This window comes from Littorina saxatilis, unplaced genomic scaffold (assembly GCF_037325665.1).
Source record: "Littorina saxatilis isolate snail1 unplaced genomic scaffold, US_GU_Lsax_2.0 scaffold_1769, whole genome shotgun sequence".
NCBI classification, from domain to species: Eukaryota; Metazoa; Mollusca; class Gastropoda; order Littorinimorpha; family Littorinidae; genus Littorina; species Littorina saxatilis.
Window position 1 is genome coordinate 1 of NW_027128061.1, and position 19,919 is coordinate 19,919.

Here is a 19,919-nt window from a genome sequence, read left to right on the forward strand (position 1 = left end):
AGGCGGCACTGTCACACCCTCATTTTTTTCAATCAAATTGATTTAAATTTTGGCCAAGCAATCTTCGACGAAGGCCGGACTTCGGTATTGCATTTCAGCTTGGTGGCTTACAAATTAATTTATGACTTTGGTCATTAAAAATCTGAACGTTGTAAAAAAAATAATGTGTTTCTAAAACGATCCAAATTTACGTTCATCTTATTCTTCATCATTTTCTGATTTCAAAAACATATAAATATGTTATATTCGGATTAAAAACAAGCTCTGAAAATTAAGAATATAAAAACTATTTTTAAAATAAAATGTCCGAAATCGATTTAAAAACAATTTCATCTTATTCCTTGTGGGTTCCTGATTCCAAAAACATATAGATGTGATATGTTTGGATTAAAAGCACGCTCAGAAAGTTAAAAGAATAGAGATAAAGAAAAGCGTGCTATCCTTCTCAGCGCAACTACTACCCCGCTCTTCTTGTCAATTTCACTGCCTTTGCATCGAGCGGTGGACTGACGATGCTACGAGTATACGCTCTTGCTGTAAAAATGCAGTGAGTTCAGTTTCATCCTGTTAGTTCGACAGCTTGACTAAATGTTGTAATTTCGCCTTACGCGACTTGTTGATTACTGCAACAAACACTGTTGACGTTTCCCCCCGCGGGTTAGGGGAAAGAAAAGTGTACCCGATGCTCCCCAGCATGTCGTAAGAGGCGACTAACGGATTCTGTTTCTCTTTTTACCCTTGTTAAGTGTTTCTTGTATAGAATATAGTCAATGTTTGTAAAGATTTTAGTCAAGCAGTATGTAAGAAATGTTAAGTCCTTTGTACTGGAAACTTGCATTCTCCCATGCAGTGAGGTAATATATTGTACTACGTTGCAAGCCCCTGGAGCATTTTTTTGATTAGTGCTTTTGTGAACAAGAAACAATTGACAAGTGGCTCTATCCCATCTCCCCCCTTTCCCCGTCGCGATATAACCTTCGTGGTTGAAAACGACGTTAAACACCAAATAAAGAAAGAAAGACTGTTGACGTTCAGACATCACCTCAAGGCAAGAACAAATTTAAGAGTCACAGTTTTAGTGCTAATCTGCCATGAGTGAAACTTTGTTTCATTGGTGAACATTTAATCATAGAAAAAACGAAGTCTTCATGTCGTAACTGTAAATATCTTGCAAAATATACGTAATCCTTTGGCGTTTTTCAATATTGATCACACAGATCCCCATCATCTTCGTGAGTTTCACTCAAACCTCGTGCGTCTTTCTGATGGCATAACGCCGCCAAATTACTACTTTCTTGTACATGCATATCTTGCAAGATATGCGTAACATTGCAGCACTTGTTCATTTTAATCATCGGTTATATAATAAAAAGATATTAGTCAATTACTATTTTAATTTTTGCAATCATAAATGTTGGCGCTAGTGTGCCGTCATATTAATGGAAACCCCCCGCGGTTTAGTGGGAAGAATTTACCCGATGCTCCCCAGCATGTCGTAAGAGGCGACTAACGGATTCTGTTTCTCCTTTTACCCTTGTTAAGTGTTTCTTGTATAGAATATAGTCAATGTTTGTAAAGATTTTAGTCAAGCAGTATGTAAGAAATGTTAAGTCCTTTGTACTGGAAACTTGCATTCTCCCAGTAAGGTCATATATTGTACTACGTTGCAAGCCCCTGGAGCACTTTTGATTAGTGCTTTTGTGAACAAGAAACAATTTACAAGTGGCTCTATCCCATCCCCCCCCCCCCCCCCCCCCCCCCCCTTTCCCGTCGCGATATAACCTTGAACGGTTGAAAACGACATTAAACACCAAATAAAGAAAGATATTAATGGAAAGCACATCATGAGCATAATAATCGGATTGTCACAATATACTGATGACACTGTTTACACAAAACTGCGTCAAAATTTATTTTTTATTATTTTTATTATCTCTCACGTGGTTTGCGTCACCAGCTGTAATTATTGTCGTTAATAGGTTGAGAAGCATGTGACGGCGAACAGGATCATCAGTTATTCTAGTCCCCTACAACTGTTTTTGAAACGAATAGAGTGAGTTCGGGCGAAGGGATGACTGTGAAGGAATGTTGAAGTATGTACTGGCAAAAGCCAAATTTCAGTTTTGACTGCGGACAGTGAAGCGTGAGGTCTTCAGAGTGTGTTTTTAGCTGTTCTTGTTCTGCTTTGGTCACAGACTTTTTCGGGTATGGGATATTCAGAGCTAATCTGAACCTTGCGAAATAGTCCCGCTACCAGAGGGCACCCCACGGAGGGCTCGGAAACTGTTGCTGGGGTCATGACATCCTGACCCTGACAGGATGCCTTGGTTTTCTTTCTGTGGGTAAATCGATTTTTTACATATTTAGATATTTTCGTAATGTGTTCTGGATATAAGCAGATTCGCGATCGTCGATAATGATTTTTCATGGTGTTGTGTTATTTTTAAATTACAAAGGAATTGATATGTAAGACAGTTTCAAGCGAGCTATTTTTCGCGGCTGTATTTACTGTGCAAACAACTCTAAATATGGCAAAAGTGTCACGTGGTAATCAACCGGTTGGTTTCGGCGGTCGCTGGAGCAGACGATTTTTTCTGACAGTGATGCAACCATATATTACGGTCTCCTTCCGGCAGCAGTCCCAAATTTCGACTTGTTTTGACCTTAGAACGATGTCTTTATCATAACTGTGAAGAACAGAACGGAGATCACTGTCGAAGTCGGCCAATCTGCTATCATTTTCGTCTCGCGAATACTGCTCGTGAACAACATATGGGAGATAACTCTGTATTCTTGTTTTGATAGATTCGCGTAGGGCTTTAGCGTCCGGTCAGAGAGATAACTGGCGATAGCCGTTGAGCGATGATATCAGATAACTGGCGATAGCCGTTGAGCGATGATATCAGAAAGGGGGGTCATGATTGTAAATGTACGTCTGTAATAGAGTTACCTATTGCTATTTCATATGTTACGTGGATTTCCATTGGTCAATTGGGCAAAACTGAGCTCAGTGCAAAAGTGATATCGACGACATTTCCGTCGATATCAGTTTTGATATTGACGACCTCTTTATTGCTTCCCCACTTCAAAAACAAAAACACCTACATTTAAAAACAAACAAATATATATGAAAACTAGAGAAATACCCGGCTTTGCCGGGTGGATCGCAAGACAGAGTATGCAGCGTGGCGGTTCGCCGGCTTAGAGCATGTGTTGAAAATTTGTATCCACCAGTTTGTGCCCGGGGTCCACCTGAATATGCCCACCAAATTTGATGCAGAATATTTACGATGGGAGGGGTAGTATTAGTGGGAATATTTTGAAGATGGGAGGGATTTTGTACACGAATTTCAATACTTATGTAACCGAGTGCCGAAACACCACAATCACCTTTGGAGGCGAAGTCCAATCAAACAGGATTGAGAAATTTAGAGCTTATTTCTAAGCCCTATAAAAACTGTTACGGCTTCACAAAGGAAGGCAAGAACATACAGAGAGACAAAAGCCGCCAGACCCCATCCCAAACAGAATAACTCTACAATCCACAGGTGTTGCCTTGCGAGGTAGCTATAAATAGCTCACAACTTCTAAGGCGAACAACTCTGCAGAGTCTGCTGTGAAGGGCGACGGTAGTCTCCCTGTCACACTCGACCCCGTTGAATGAACTTTGTCCCCAAAGTTCCGAACCATGGACCCGCCAAGCTTGGGTCCCTCCCAGGTTGGTGGAATGGGAACAGCACGAAAATGCCATTCCTGAACATATCATGTCGAATCCCATCCCTGTCGACGACGCCAAATGTAACCGAGTGCCGAAACACCAGTGGATTTTTTGCGTGGCTATAAATAGATTCGACCTTTGCACTTTTACAGTGAGGACAACTTACGGGTGCAAGGAAAGCGTTCTGGACAGTGCAGTGACCTTCTAAGATAGTAACGGGAATATCTGAAGCTGCTTGTCATACCGTAGCATTCTGATCAGTCATCGCTCAACGGCTATCGCCAGTTATCTCAGAGAATGAGCCGTACTCATTTTGACCTGAGTTGAGGATGATACCGAAGCTGTGATCGGAAGATCAAGCTTTCTCATTCAGTATTCTTGCTATAAGAGCTGAATGACATGAGAGAGAGGAGAGAGAGAGAGAGGGGAGAGAGATAGATAGAGAGAGAGAGAGGAGAGAGAGAGAGAAAGAGAGAGAGAGAGAGAGAAAGAGAGAGAGAAAGAGAAAGAGAAAGAGAGAGAGAGAGAGAGAGAGAGAGAAAGAGAGAGAGAGAAAGAGAGAGAGAGAGAGAAAGAGAGAGAGAAAGAGAAAGAAAGAGAGAGAGAGAGAGAGAGAGAGAGAGAGAGAGAGAGAGATTTAAGGAGAAGGTAAAGTAAACTAATACGTACGAACGTCACAGTTTTTGACTGCTTCGTGCGTCTTTGTTTCTTGACCAGTACTCTTGATTTTGGTACCGCTGTGTTCCTTAGACTCTGCACTTCCCTTGATATAAGACTCACTGTGAATATCTGGACCAAACACGTAATAGACTCTCATGATTGAAGTAAATCGGTTTATTTTCCCGATTTAGGTACATTCTGTGACTAACCGGCACCTGGCAGTGAGGAGGGTATCACCACAATAGTTGGTCTACATCCGTATGTATCCGTGTTTGCATGTTTGGTTATGATTATCTGCTAGAGGAAGTAGATATCAGCAAAATATTATTTAGGGCCGCCATTTCCATTTCATATTTTCCAAAAGATCTACTTCGTCTGATCGATAATCAAAACCATACATGCGAACACGGGTACAAAAGGAAGTAGACCAACTGTTGTGCAGAATCTTAGTCACACAACGGTACCAACATCAGGACTAACGGTTGGCCTTGTGGTAAGGCGTCCGCCCCGTGATCGGGAGGTCGTGGGTTCGAACCCCGGCCGGGTCATACCAAAGACTTTAAAATTGGCAATCTACACTCTAAATTTTATAACACTTTGAGAACACTGAAAGTGTTTAGGGTGAACACTTAAAGTGTTAGGGTGAACACATTTTTACACTTTTGGAACACAGAAAGTGTTCTCAATGTGTTATCCTGAAGCATCTTCTGCTACCTGAACACTTTTGGAACACATGGTAAACACTTTTTTGCACAGTGGAACACCAGGTGAACACACGTGTTCAACAAGTGTTCCACAAGTGTTCCACTTCGTCTTTTAGTCATGATCCGAATAAAATAATACATTAAAAATATTTGGGCCTTGAGCAGATTCGAACCCGAGATCTTCGCCTTGCCATGTCAGCGCTCTACCGATTGAGCTACGGAGACTCGTCGGGATCTAGCGTCGCTTAGAGTATATAATTTTTATACCCCCTAGACCGCTGCGGGACGTTTTTTTGTTTTTGTTTTTAATCGTGTTGTGCTTATATTTTTTCATCAAACATTTATTTCATCTGAGACATCTAATAAGCGGTAAGTATTAGCATTTTTATTTTTACAATTTAATAATGTTACTAATTGTCCCATCATGCTTCAGCTGGACCAAAAAAGAACGTTGACACTTTTAGATCTGTGGACCTGTCTGCGTTGTCGCTGCGTTGATTTGGCTCAGGATTTCCGATTGTTATCTGTAAGTTGCTTGCTGAGATTTTGTATTAATTCATCTAAGCTTAGTCACTCGTATTTTTGTTGTAACATGTTCCTGTTACTTGTATCTGTGGACGTTTGAAGACAATTTCTCTAATTTTGCTGTCGCAACGGTTTCAGCTGATCAGTGGACCTTTTACATTAGTTCTGCGTTGGTAAATAAACTCTATTTCAATTTGATGTTGATTTTTTATTCTGGTTGATGTGCTTGGTTTTGTGTTATTGTTATACTTGTATGTCCAGGGGTTCCTTATAATTATAATGGTGGTCCAGTGAACGATACCTTCCGCCTGTGGTCAGAGCAATACATTTGCAGATTTTCGGATTCTTCTTCTTCCTTTGGTTAGACCATAGATGTACGATCTGCACGCTAGATAAAGTGAAGCGGTAGGCTAAAAACAGCATACATTAATGAACAACATTCATCATAATAGTGGCCAGGTTGATTGTGTGCGCAATTTAGAATAATTCTATGCATGCTTGGTTGTATTTGATTTCACAGATCTATCACACTTTCAGGGAACTGGGAAGCCGTTTGAGCTGATGTGCCCATGTGGCGAATCGATGTGGGCGTAACCTGCGCACATTTCTTCTGAATTGCACTGAGGATGAACAGGAGGCACTGACGGCAACCCAGACGTGTTTACCAAGGTACGCATGTCCTGCATTTGCATATAGTGTGTAGTTTTGCAGGGAAATATTGACTTTCAAATTGATCTGATAAGTTTTGTTTGTTTGTTTGCTTAACGCCCAGCCGACTACGAAGGGCCATATCAGGGCGGTGCTGCTTTGACATTTAACATGCGCCACACACAAGACAGAAGTCGCAGCACAGGCTTCATGTCTCACCTAGTCACATTATTCTGACACCGGACCAACCAGTCCTAGCCCTAACCCCATAATGCCAGACGCCAGGCGGAGCAGCCACTAGATTGCCAATTTTAAAGTTTTAGGTATGACCCGGCCGGGGTTCGAAGCCACGACCTCCCGATCACCGGGCGGACGCCTTACCACTAGGCTAATTGTGCCGGCGGTTGCGGAATCATTGATTATACTATTTGCTGAAATACTCTGTTTCAAAATTAATATCTCCGTGCAAAACACACCAGACAGTCGCCAAACTCATATGTGGACACACACACACACACACACACACACACACACACACACACACACACACACACACACACAGCCAGCCCCCTCTCCTTCCACATTTGACAGAAATCTAAATGTTGATACACAGTTTCACAATAAACAAAAGTATGAGAATCAGAACACTTTTCAGTGTTGCTACGATGTGGAACTTCAGTAAAATAGTGTTTGATTTCTTAACATGCATCTTGTGTGTGCAGGAACCATACTGCTTCGCTGAGGCAGTTCACTTTCTGGAGATGGAGCTAACAGTAATGCGACGAAACCTTGTGGATGCACTTCATGTAAGTTTAAGCTTTCTGTGGGATACAGCGCAGTTACATTTTGAGAATGCTGCCTTATTTTGCAGTCTTCTCCTTAAAAGGTGGAAAAAATATACATATTTTTAAGTTCAGTGAGTGCTGAGGCCTGCAATGATAAAATGTTTTCCTGAACTTAGTCTACTCAGAATTTCCATTCGTTATGGTAGAGTAGTGCCGTAAACACTGAGGCCAGCTTTAGTCAAAGCATGGCCAACAGACAACACGCTGCTGATCCGCTTGGATCTGCCATTGCCGCTAACTGTGTATGCAGGGTGCATTCAATATGACACCCTTTTCTTTTGAAAATATTCTCATCGGAGTTTATGATTGGTTTTGACAGTGATCGCTGGCCTCCAATGGTCGCTGACAAGGTGTTTTCCTTCGGTTCACGTAGGTTTAGCTTGAGATCACGTGAGTTAAAAGCGATCCGTTTGTAAGTTTTGGTTAGTTTGATCTAAATAATGAAATATTTTAGAAAATTATGATAGAAATTAGAATGCATTTTATATTAAAGAATGCATTCCATATCATAGAACACATTCTATATTGTATGATATAGAATGCATTCAATCATACTTGTCATTTGCCCAGAAATGTATTCTATTATAGAATGCATTCTATAACGTCCAACAATGCATTCTTATGATAGAATGCATTCTTATGATAGAATGCATTCCATAAAGCGCCACAAAACTTCTACAGGCCAGCTCGGTATGGTCCCTGCTTCGAAAGCAGATCTACAAACACTCTCACACACAGCTCTCTCTTTCTCTCTGTCTCTGTCTCTGTCTCTCTCTCTCTGTTTCTCTGTCTCTGTCTCTCTCTGTGTGTGTGTCTCTCTCTCTCTCTGTCTCTGTCTCTCTCTGTCTGTCTCTCTGTCTCTCTCTCTCTCTCTGTGTGTCTCTCTCTCTCTCTCTCTCTCTCTCTGTGCGTGTGTGTGGCTGTGTGTGTGTGTGTGTGTAGTTCTGCTTTTCTTTGCGGGGCTGGCCTGTTGTAGTTTCGGGACATTATGCATATAAATTATAATGCATTTCAGGACGTTAAAGAACGCATTCTATCATAAAAAGCATTTTGGTATTTTGTGTAAATAGAATGCATTTTATCATAGAAGGCAGTTCGGGACGTTATAGAATGCATTCTATAATATAGAATACATTACATAATAAATGATTTCCTTATAATTCATTGTTTAGATCAAACCAACAAAACTTAGGTAGTTTCTTTACAAACGGATTACTAGAGGGTGCATTCAATATGACACCCTTTTCTTTAAACTAAAACTCATCGGAGTTCACGATTAATTGCGACAGTGATCTTTGGCTTCCAGTGATTGTTGACAAGGTGTTTTCCCTGGGTTCACATAGGTTAAGAACGAGTTAAGGAAAACGGGCGTGCTCAAGGCCTCGCCACATTAGCAGTACGGTTTACTGCTTACCTTATATAAACAATTTGTAGAGTGCCATTTTCCAGAGTGGCCACGCGCTAATGAAATCCTTGCGAAAGACCTATTTTAATTCTACTTTTTGTTCTTAGGGACAGACTCCTGCTTCAAGAGGGATTACTTTTTACATTCAGTCGTGTGTGCATGTGCGTGCATGCGAGTGTCATTGTGTGTTGGGAAGGTGAGAGCGAATTGGACGTGACGTATTTGTTCTGTTATGTGACCTATGCCCGTTCTGGAATAAAAAAAAGTTTACCTGTAACTGCGATTGTTGGAGATCTGCTGACAGCAAGAAGAAGTCCACTATTAGTTAAGATTTACACTTCAGTGTTATCAATTAAGTACAAACGTTTAACACAAACCTGTTAAGAGTTGGAAATGCATCATGTTCTAAAACTCACTTTTATTTCGAACAGGATGTTCCGGACAGCGAGTTGAAAACTAAACCAAAGACCAAGGGCCTGGAATCCTCCCAACTCTGAAGGGTGTTTTTGTTATCGGACTTTCGTGTGTGAACTTTCAAGATGGGGTTTACCAGAGCTCCGTTCATATTATTTAATAGCAACATATACCGAGCAACAAAAGAAACGCGAAAAAATTCTGCAATGTTTGATTGACAAAATCTCGAACAATTATGGAGTTAGAATTATCAAACCACAACATTTTGATGAAGGCATGTTTGACACAGCTGTTGCGTGAGTATTTTGATGCTGCGATTGTTTCAACACACGGGACAAAACGAAGTTTTGGAGGTCTCGCTCAGTCAGCCTTCATCGCGTTCTCTGGCCACTGATCGGACACTGGTTGCTACCAGTGATGTTCCTGGTATTGTCAGCGGCTGAATTGAATCGATGTCGAAGACGTTGTGGAAGGAAATTGCGATCTTGTCTTATTGGGGTAATGCGAAAAAATCTACCGCGTTGCATAACTGCAGTGCTTCCAATGTCACCAGAACATTGCAGAAGGTGATAAACTGTTGACACATGCACGTTTAAAGCACATGCCAGCGCTTCTGGATCACCCCCAGCTTTAAATCGACCTGGCATTTTGGTGGTGTCAATCTTGGCATCCTGGCTGTTTCAAAAGTGAGACTGGCAGCAAGCGTGCCATGGTCTCTTTTGGTTGCTAATGCATTAGTGAACACATCTCACATATCAGATTTCTCCTGCTCTACTTGCACGTGCTGCGAGCGCGCATTATGTGTTTTACGATAAACCTGCTTGTCTTGTGTGTTAAAACAGTCACAGCATCAAAATAATCACACAAAAGCAAGGTCAAACATGCCTTCATTAAACTTTTGTAGTTTAATAATTCTAACTCTATAATTGATGAAGATTTTGTCAATCAAACAATGACGAATTTTGTTGCTCGGTATATTATGTGTTCAACAATTCCTACCCCAGACCCGTTTGTTCTGCGACTGCTGCAGACATTTCTTTTTGTCAATTAAAAATGCTTCTTTGCTCACAAAATTTGATTTTAATGTCTTTCTGAATTGTATGACAGTGCAGGATGAAAGTGTTTCAAAAGTGTTCTAAAAGTGTTCCAAAAGTGTTCTAAAAGTGTTCTAAAAGTGTTCCAAAAGTGTTCCAAAAGTGTTCTAAAAGTGTTCCAAAAGTGTTCTAAAAGTGTTCCAAAAGTGTTCCAAAAGTGTTCCAAAAGTGTTCTAAAAGTGTTGACCTGAACACTTTTATGTGTTCAGAAGTGGTTACAGCAGGGTGAACACTTAAAAGTGTTCAGATGTGAACACTTTTGGAACACTTTTGGAACACTTTTGGAACACTTTTGGAACACTTTTTTGTGTATAGAACACTTTTTGTGTTCCAAAAGTGTTCCAAAAGTGTTCTACTAAAAGGGTGTTCAGAAGTGGTTACAGAAAGGGTGTTCAGGAGTGGAACACTTTTGTTTAGAGTGTAGTGGCTGCTCCGCCTGGCGTCTGGCATTATGGGGTTAGTGCTAGGACTGGTTGGTCCGGTGTCAGAATAATGTGACTGGGAGAGACATGAAGCCTGTGCTGCGACTTCTGTCTTGTGTGTGGCGCACGTTATATGTCAAAGCAGCACCGCCCTGATATGGCCCTTCGTGGTCGGCTGGGCGTTAAGCAAACAAACACACACATCAGGACTATTGGTCGAGAAACAAAGACGCACAAAGAAATTGAAAACTGTGACTTTCGTATCTTAAAGTTTACTTTACCTCCACCTTTAGTGAAAGGCGGTTGCAGCAGTGTGGTGTATGTGGAACAGCCAGGTACAAGGTATCTATATATATATATAAATACGGCTTGTGTTTGTCTGTCTGTCTGTGTGTTCGCGATGCACGGCCAAAGTTCTCGATGGATCTGCTTCAAATTTGGTGGCCATATTCAGGTAGACCCCGGACACAACCTGGTCGATGAGAATTTTCAACACGTGCTTTCAGCGCGCACAGCTGAACCGATTTTGGTTTTTCTGTAGATCCACTACATCCATTCCCAGTAACTCTTCCTTATCTTCTCCAGTGTTTTGCGCGTTTATCGCCCTTCCTTCGTGTTGCGTCAATCCATATTCCCGTTACTATTTTTAGAAGGTCACTGCACTGATCAGAACGCGGCTTTCCTTGCATGTACCCGTAAGTTGTCCTCACTGTAAAAGTGCAAAGGTCGAATCTATTTATCGAAAAATCCACTGTCATCTAACTCTATATATTTATATATATATATATATATATAGAATCTGATATATACGGCTTCTGTGTGTGTGTGTGTGTGTGTGTGTGTGTGTGTGTGTGTGTGTGTGTGTGTGTGTGTGTGTGTGTGCGCGCGCGTGTGTGTGTGTGTGTGTGTGTGTGTGTGTGTGTGTGTGTAGGCAACACCTGTGGATTGTAGAGTTCTGTTTGTGATGGGGTTTGGCGGCTTTGGTCTCTGTATGTTCTGGCCTTCCTTTGAGAAGCCATAACAGTTATTATAGGGCTTAGAAATAAGCTCTAAAATTCTCAATCACGTTTGAGTGGACTTCGCCTTCAAAGGTGATTGTGGTGTTTCGGCACTCTGTTACATTTGGCGTCGTCGACAGGGATGGGACTCGACATGATATGTTCAGGAATGGCATTATGGCCACTGAATCATTTTTGTGCTGTTCCCATTCCACCAACCTGGGAGGGACCTAAGCTTGGCGGGTCCATGGTTCAGAACTTTGGGGACAAAGTTCATTCAAAGGGGGTCGAGTGTGACAGGGAGACTACCGTCGCCCTTCACAGCAGACTCTGCAGAGTTGTTCGCCTTAGAAGTTGTGAGCTATTTATAGCTAGCTCGCCAGGCAACACCTGTGGATTGTAGAGTTCTGTTTGGGATGGGGTCTGGCGGCTTTTGTCTCTCTGTATGTTCTTGCCTTCCTTTGTGTGGGCACAAACTGGTACATGAAAATGTTCAACACGTGCTCTAAGACGGCGTACCGCCACGCTGTCTGTCTCTGTCTCGCGATTCACCCGGCGAAGCCGGGTATTCCTCTAGTATATATATAGACTCGTCGGCATTATACTTGTCTCGTCTAAATATCGGACCCTATTGCTTCGCTGAAAACACAGTAGCTGTTAATATATGTAGATCGAAGACTGATACCACAATGATCGCGCAGGATTTTAACACGCTCTGGTTTGCAGCACCATTAATCTCCTTTCGACCACCTCTCGAAAGCATCCGCCTGTCCACAGCGACCATTCCCGAGGATCCCAGACGAGTATTTCTTCTGTGGCGATCGCATTTCTATATTGACCATCTATCTATAATGATCGCTTCTGTTCGGTCCTTTGGGTGGTCGTTATAGACATGTTCTACTGTAGCAAGCCGAATTGTTTTCTTGGCAAGGACTGTGGCTTTAATCTTACTCTGAATCTGTTCACAGGGCACAACTGAGACAACAAAGGATTAAAATCTGTCTCCAAATATCGCCGTCGTTTTCAGCAGTGCCTCGCACACAAGAGTGTTACGTTACAGTATTTTTATTTTCGACAAACATATGGTTGAATAGAAACCTTCCAGTCTGCGCATAACGCGAAGCTGATCTTTGACTACCAGCATGGCGGATGGCAGAGCGATGTCACCGGCTGACCCTCAGGGTTACCTTGACACGGACTATCTTCTGGGACCTCCATCCAGAGGAAATAGCCTCTCCCGCTCTCCTCCGCCTTCTTACGGCTCCGTGGTGGAACAGACTGACCATTCCACCGTACCCAAAACAGCTAACACCAGTAGTTGTTACAATACTGTGGGAAACTTTCCTTCAGATTCTCATTCTGGAGAAGTTCAAACTCAAAGTGGTAGTGCCGGCACTGCTGGGAATTTTCCTCCCAGCAGCGGAGCACAGCCAACGGCTGAACGACCGAGCTCTCTGATCCAGAAACATACGTCATGGTCTTCTCCCCTCTCCTCAACGTCACCGCCATCAGAGCACGCACCAGACGTGTCGAATCCGCAGGGATTCGGGTTACCGGACCACCTGGTGTTCCGAGCCCGGCTCTTGTCGGCTCTGGTTCTCACTGTCTACATGGCCGCCTACATCGGGGCCTCTCCGCTGACCTCTCAGTACGTCTACCTCCGTCTGATGCCCGACTACGTCAACGACTCCAGCGACAGCGACAACAGCACCGCGGACCTAAGCCCCTGCACCGCCAACGCCAGCGACCCCAGAGTGGAGGCCATGGCTGAACTTCAGGTGGGGGGAATAGACGATGTTCGGAAATAACTCAAAATGAAAAACAAGGGAAAGCAACTCTTCCAAAACCCATACAGACCCGACAGAGTTATTTCCGAACTTCGTCAATAGACGATTTCTGAAAATAACTCTGTCGGGTTTGTATGGGTTGTGAAAAAGTTAATATCCTTAACTTTTCCTCTGACAAATTACTCTACATGTGCTCCTGTCCACGCGTTTCCGACACACCCCTCGCCAGTGATTGGCCCCTGCACTGTTTGTCCGAGTAAAAAGCAAGAGCATTCACTCTTTCACAGCCCATAACCCCGACTTAGTTATTTTCAGAATTCGTCTATTGACGATGTTCGGAAATAAATCTGTCGGGTTTGTATGAGTTGTGGAAGAGTTGCTTTCTCTTGCTTTTCATCGCTTTTCCACAGAAACATCGAGGCAAGCTGCACGTGACAGTGTAGGTTGGCTTAGTGTTTCTATGGAAACAAGGGAAAGCAACTCTTCCGCCTCCCATGTACACGTTTGACAGAGTTATTTCCGAACATTGTCTATTTTGATTTCACATAACTTACTCTTACGATATTTGACCTGCTTTGTTCAATTCATTGTAGACTGTTCGTTTCATATTCATATGGCACCTGACCTTTAAATAGTGAATACTTAGCGTCGGTTTATGATACCTTTTCGGATGTTGTTTCTGGGGTGTTTTTTCCTTAAAATATATTTTCCGTCTTTTTATTTAACATTAATTTTGAATGAACTCATGAGTTATGGGTTTTTTCTTCTAGGGAGCCGTGGCGGAAATGTTCCTGTACTTCTCTCTGGCCAGCACGGGTCCAATGATCCTGGCTGCCATCGTCATGGGGTCCTACAGTGACGTCATAGGTCGCAGGTTCCTCTTCCTCGTCCCCACAGTCGGCGGCCTGCTCAAGATTATCATCACTGCAGTCATCATCAAGTAAGGGATATACCTGACACGGTCTTGCTTCTCATCGTCGTTTTTGTATTTGTCTGTCGTATATGTCGTCTGGTGGCTAAATACAGACGACAACAAGAGTGAGTGACAGTAATGTGGAACCAATCTCCTGGCACCTGAGAAAATACCAAGTATTGAATTGAATAAGCGACTGTTATCCTCATTCCATTTCATTCTTCGCGATACCATCAATGGGAAATTCGGATCGCTTTTTTTGTCAGCCGCCTGTACCCCCTGTCTCACTGAACGAGGTCTGCTACATGCGATGAAGGCGACACGGGGGTGGGACATGGATGCCGTCTCTGAGTCATAACAAGTTGAGACGGACCCTTCCTGGCCTAGATTCGAGCCTGTAATTTGAGGATCACGAGTCGAGGGCCGGTATGCAGGAGTCGAGCTGGGAGACTTGGTCCGGGGAAAAAGTCTCTCACCTCATCTCTTGCATAATTATATAATGTACCCACCAACTGAGCTGCAATCAAACGTTACTTGGATATAAACCCGTTTCTGTTTCTCTGCAGTAATTTTTCTCCTGCATTCATTAATTCATTTTCCTAATGCATTTATCACTACTGTTTGAACAGATTGGAGCTGAGCCTGAACTACTTCTACGCGGTGAACGTGCTGGAGGGTTTCAGCGGGTCCTTCGCCGGACTGCTGCTGGCCACGTACGCCTACACAGCTGACCTGACCGCTCCGGCCAAGTCTCGGACACTGGCCATCGCCATCCTTGAGGCCTGCCTGGCCATAGCCGGCGCTGGCTCGGACATTGGTGTGGGCTACCTTATACTGGTACGTGACGGTCTGCAGAACAAGCATTGACCTTAACGGGAAAATTATCCGCCCGTGGTGACACGGGGGTGAGACATGGATACCGTCTCTGCACAAACAGTTCCTCCTGTCAAATTTCATAAAGATCGGCCCAGTAGTTTAGTCTGAATCGCTCTACACACACACACACACAGACAGACAGACAGACAGACAGACAGACACACATACACCACGACCCTCGTCTCGATTCCCCCCTCTATGTGAAAACATTTAGTCAAGTGTAAAGACACAACAAGAGTGTTCCGATATAACTTCAGTTTCACTGTTAACTATCGATTGTAATAATTTTTTACTCAGTCTTAACTGATTATATATTAAACTCACACAGTCTCTCTGGGCTGCAGAGACAGCATTACGTCCCTTTACTGAGTAGGCTCTTGTAGGCGCTATATTGACGTGATTGATTAATTGTTGCAAAATGTTGATTCAAATTAAAGATGATTTCAGCCTGTTGTAACAAACTAACACTCTACTCTGAGAAGAAAAAAAATCATTGTGTTCAAAATAGATCGAGACAGCAGCAACAAGCTAGCTGCATGCGCTGAGTGTCACGGAGATAATTGTTACACAGTGTACCCCCACTTCAAGACTTCCCCTGTGTAAGACCTTGCTTTTTCATATACCTTATTCATGACCTGTGAAAAGGGTATACTTTTTTGTGCCAGTCGAAGGGTTGCCATTTCTAGAACGAGGCAGCTCGTTTCCGGAAATGCGGCGCTTTGTTGGAAATCAAATGAGGTTTTGGGAAATCCCGATTATTCCAACTCTGCCCCGGATTCTTACTTTGCGCCCAACATAAACATTAGCAAGAACCGCAACTTGAATACACTCAGAACACCTTAAAGCAATTTAAGGAACAACAGGGCCTTAAAGAGTACTTAAGCACGAACATACAGCAACATAATGTCTATATCCATTCATTGTTGACATCTAAAAGTAATATATAGCCTTGGATTACATAAACTAGCACGTGCAACTCAATCAATCTAAAAATAGATTTTAGGCGGAATAAAACATGGCCGCCGCTCAGATGTAGGCCTAATTAAGCTGTGTAGACTAGAAGTTCGTGTCGTCTGCTAAGGCGCAGAAAGTTTGTTAGGGTACTTGCTGTAAGGGCAAAAGTCTGTTAGGGCACAAACAGTGCACATTGTCACAGAGGAACCAGGCTTTCTTTGGCGAGAGGAGAGTGCTGGATGTGAGAAAGGTGTTACCCGTGCCATGACATGCGTTCGAAATATAAAACAAGTCGCGTAAGGCGAAAATACAATATTTAGTCAAGTAGCTGTCGAACTCACAGAATGAAACTGAACGCAGCAAGACCCTATACTCGTAGCATCGTCACTCCACCGCCCGTGGCAAAGGCAGTGCCCGTGGAATTGACAAGAAGAGCGGGGTATTCGTTGCGCTGAGAAGGATTGCACGCTTTTCTGTACCTCTCTTCGTTTTAACTTTCTGAGCGTGTTTTTAATCCAAACATATCATATCTATATATTTTTGGAATCAGGAACCGACAAGGAATAAGATGAAAGTGTTTTTAAATTGATTTCGAAAAAAAAAATTTGATAATAATTTTTATATATTTAATTTTCAGAGCTTGTTTTTAATCCGAATATAACATATTTATATGTTTTTGGAATCAGCAAATGATGGAGAATAAGATAAACGTAAATATTTTTTTTTTTTTACAATTTTCCGATTTTTAATGACCAAAGTCATTAATTAATTTTTAAGCCACCACGCTGAAATGCAATACCGAAGTCCGAGCTTCGTCGAAGATTACTTGACCAAAATTTGAACCAATTTGGTTGAAAAATGAGGGCGTGACAGTGCCGCCTCAACTTTCACGAAAAGCCGGATATGACGTCATCAAAGACATTTATCAAAAAAAAATGAAAAAAAACGTTCGGGGATTTCATACCCAGGAACTCTCATGTCAAATTTCATAAAGATCGGTCCAGTAGTTTAGTCTGAATCGCTCTACACACACACACACACACGCACACACACACACACGCACGCACATACACCACGACCCTCGTTTCGATTCCCCCTCGATATTAAAATATTTAGTCAAAACTTGACTAAATATAAACAAGTCGCGTAAGGCGAAAATACAATATTTAGTCAAGTAGCTGTCGAACTCACAGAATGAAACTGAACGCAACGCAACGCAGCAAGACCGTATACTCGTAGCATCGTCACTCCACCGCCCGTGGCAAAGGCAGTGCACGTGGAATTGACAAGAAGAGCGGGGTATTCGTTGCGCTGAGAAGGATAGCACGCTTTTCTGTACCTCTCTTCGTTTTAACTTTCTGAGCGTGTTTTTAATCCAAACATATCATATCTATATATTTTTGGAATCAGGAACCGACAAGGAATAAGATGAAAGTGTTTTTAAATTGATTTCGAAAAAAAAATTTTGATAATAATTTTTATATATTTAATTTTCAGAGCTTGATTTTAATCCGAATATAACATATTTATATGTTTTTGGAATCAGCAAATGATGGAGAATAAGATAAACGTAAATTTGGATCGTTTTATAAATTTTTATTTTTTTTTACAATTTTCCGATTTTTAATGACCAAAGTCATTAATTAATTTTTAAGCCACCAAGCTGAAATGCAATACCGAACCCCGGGCTTCGTCGAAGAGTACTTGACGAAAATTTGAACCAATTTGGTTGAAAAATGAGGGCGTGACAGTGCCGCCTCAATTTTCACGAAAAGCCGGATATGACGTCATCAAAGACATTTATCAAAAAAATGAAAAAAACGTTCGGGGATTTCATACCCAGGAACTCTCATGTCAAATTTCATAAAGATCGGTCCAGTAGTTTAGTCTGAATCGCTCTACACACACACACACACACACAGACACACACACGCACACACACACGCACATACACCACGACCCTCGTTTCGATTCCCCCTCGATGTTAAAATATTTAGTCAAAACTTGACTAAATATAACAAGTCGCGTAAGGCGAAAATACAATATTTAGTCAAGTAGCTGCCATTTTTCAGCAAGACCGTATACTCGTAGCATCGTCAGTCCACCGCTCATGGCAAAGGCAGTGAAATTGACAAGAAGAGCGGGGTAGTAGTTGCGCTAAGAAGGATAGCACGCTTTTCTGTACCTCTCTTTGTTTTAACTTTCTGAGCGTGTTTTTAATCCAAACATATCATATCTATATGTTTTTGGAATCAGGAACCGACAAGGAATAAGATGAAAGTGTTTTTAAATTGATTTCGAAAAAAAAATTTTGATAATAATTTGTATATATTTAATTTTCAGAGCTTGTTTTTAATCCGAATATAACATATTTATATGTTTTTGGAATCAGCAAATGATGGAGAATAAGATAAACGTAAATTTGGATCGTTTTATAAATTTTTATTTTTTTTTTACAATTTTCCGATTTTTAATGACCAAAGTCATAAATTAATTTTTAAGCCACCAAGCTGAAATGCAATACCGAACCCCGGGCTTCGTCGAAGATTACTTGACCAAAATTTCAACCAATTTGGTTGAAAAATGAGGGCGTGACAGTGCCGCCTCAACTTTCACGAAAAGCCGGATATGACGTCATCAAAGACATTTATAAAAAAAATGAAAAAAACGTTCGGGGATTTCATACCCAGGAACTCTCATGTCAAATTTCATAAAGATCGGTCCAGTAGTTTAGTCTGAATCGCTCTACACACACAGACACACACACAGACACACGCACATACACCATACCCTCGTTTCGATTCCCCCTCGATGTTAAAATATTTAGTCAAAACTTGACTAAATATAAAAACAAGTCGCGTAAGGCGAAAATACAATATTTAGTCAAGTAGCTGCCATTTTTCAGCAAGACCGTATACTCGTAGCATCGTCAGTCCACCGCTCATAGCAAAGGCAGTGAAATTGACAAGAAGAGCGGGGTAGTAGTTGCGCTAAGAAGGATAGCACGCTTTTCTGTACCTCTCTTTGTTTTAACTTTCTGAGCGAGTTTTTAATCCAAACATATGATATCTATATGTTTTTGGAATCAGGAACCGACAAGGAATAAGATGAAAGTGTTTTAAAATTGATTTGGACAATTTAATTTTGATAATAATTTTTATATATTTAATTTTCAGAGCTTGTTTTTAATCCGAATATAACATATTTATATGTTTTTGGAATCAGCAAATGATGGAGAATAAGATAAACGTAAATTTGGATAGTTTTATAAATTTTTATTTTTTTTTACAATTTTCAGATTTTTAATGACCAAAGTCATTAATTAATTTTTAAGCCACCAAGCTGAAATGCAATACCGAACCCCGGGCTTCGTCGAAGATTACTTGACCAAAATTTCAACCAATTTGGTTGAAAAATGAGGGCGTGACAGTGCCGCCTCAACTTTCACGAAAAGCCGGATATGACGTCATCAAAGACATTTATCAAAAAAATGAAAAAAACGTATGGGGATTTCATACACAGGAACTCTCATGTCAAATTTCATAAAGATCGGTCCAGTAGTTTAGTCTGAATCGCTCTACACACACACACAGACACACACACACACGCACACACGCACACACGCACATACACCACGACCCTCGTTTCGATTCCCCCTCGATGTTAAAATATTTAGTCAAAACTTGACTAAATATAACAAGAGGCGAAGCCATCAAGGCTCACGTAAGAAATCGACAAACAGTAACACAAACTCAATCACACAGAAAGAGCACAGGTGAAACTGTGCAAGAAAGCGAGACACTAGATCTAGATCTGTCTGTCTGGATGTAGCCTACTTACAGGGACACGACTGCCAACTAGTCTCGGCTCGCTCAAAATAATAATGACTGAGACTTTCAGTACTTCCTTCGCGTGACGTCTAACCCTCTTACGTCATAATGTGACGTCAATGTAAT

General features: G+C 41.7%; 1 protein-coding gene and 1 long non-coding RNA gene across 2 annotated transcripts; both read left to right on the forward strand.

The window, feature by feature from the left end:
• Positions 1 to 5,246: 5,246 nt before the first annotated feature.
• LOC138956432 (uncharacterized) lies at positions 5,247 to 9,995 on the forward strand. Its single transcript, XR_011452651.1, has 4 exons — positions 5,247 to 5,608; positions 6,145 to 6,276; positions 6,978 to 7,061; positions 8,937 to 9,995. It is a non-coding gene; the product is annotated as an uncharacterized lncRNA (long non-coding RNA).
• Positions 9,996 to 12,407: 2,412 nt separating this feature from the next.
• Positions 12,408 to 15,000, forward strand: LOC138956429 (proton-coupled folate transporter-like). The gene is made up of 3 exons (XM_070327791.1): positions 12,408 to 13,211; positions 13,991 to 14,160; positions 14,763 to 15,000. Exons 1-3 carry the CDS (start codon positions 12,576 to 12,578, stop codon positions 14,998 to 15,000), a joined length of 1,044 nt encoding a protein of 347 aa, XP_070183892.1. The 5' UTR covers positions 12,408 to 12,575.
• Positions 15,001 to 19,919: the final 4,919 nt, after the last annotated feature.

Coding starts and splice junctions, on each gene's coding strand:
- LOC138956429 (XM_070327791.1), top strand. CDS start 12,576: ATGGCGGATGGCAGAGCGATGTCACCGGCTGACCCTCAGGGTTACCTT. Junction 13,212..13,990: donor AGGCCATGGCTGAACTTCAG/GTGGGGGGAATA, acceptor TTTTTCTTCTAG/GGAGCCGTGGCGGAAATGTT. Junction 14,161..14,762: donor ATCACTGCAGTCATCATCAA/GTAAGGGATATA, acceptor CTGTTTGAACAG/ATTGGAGCTGAGCCTGAACT.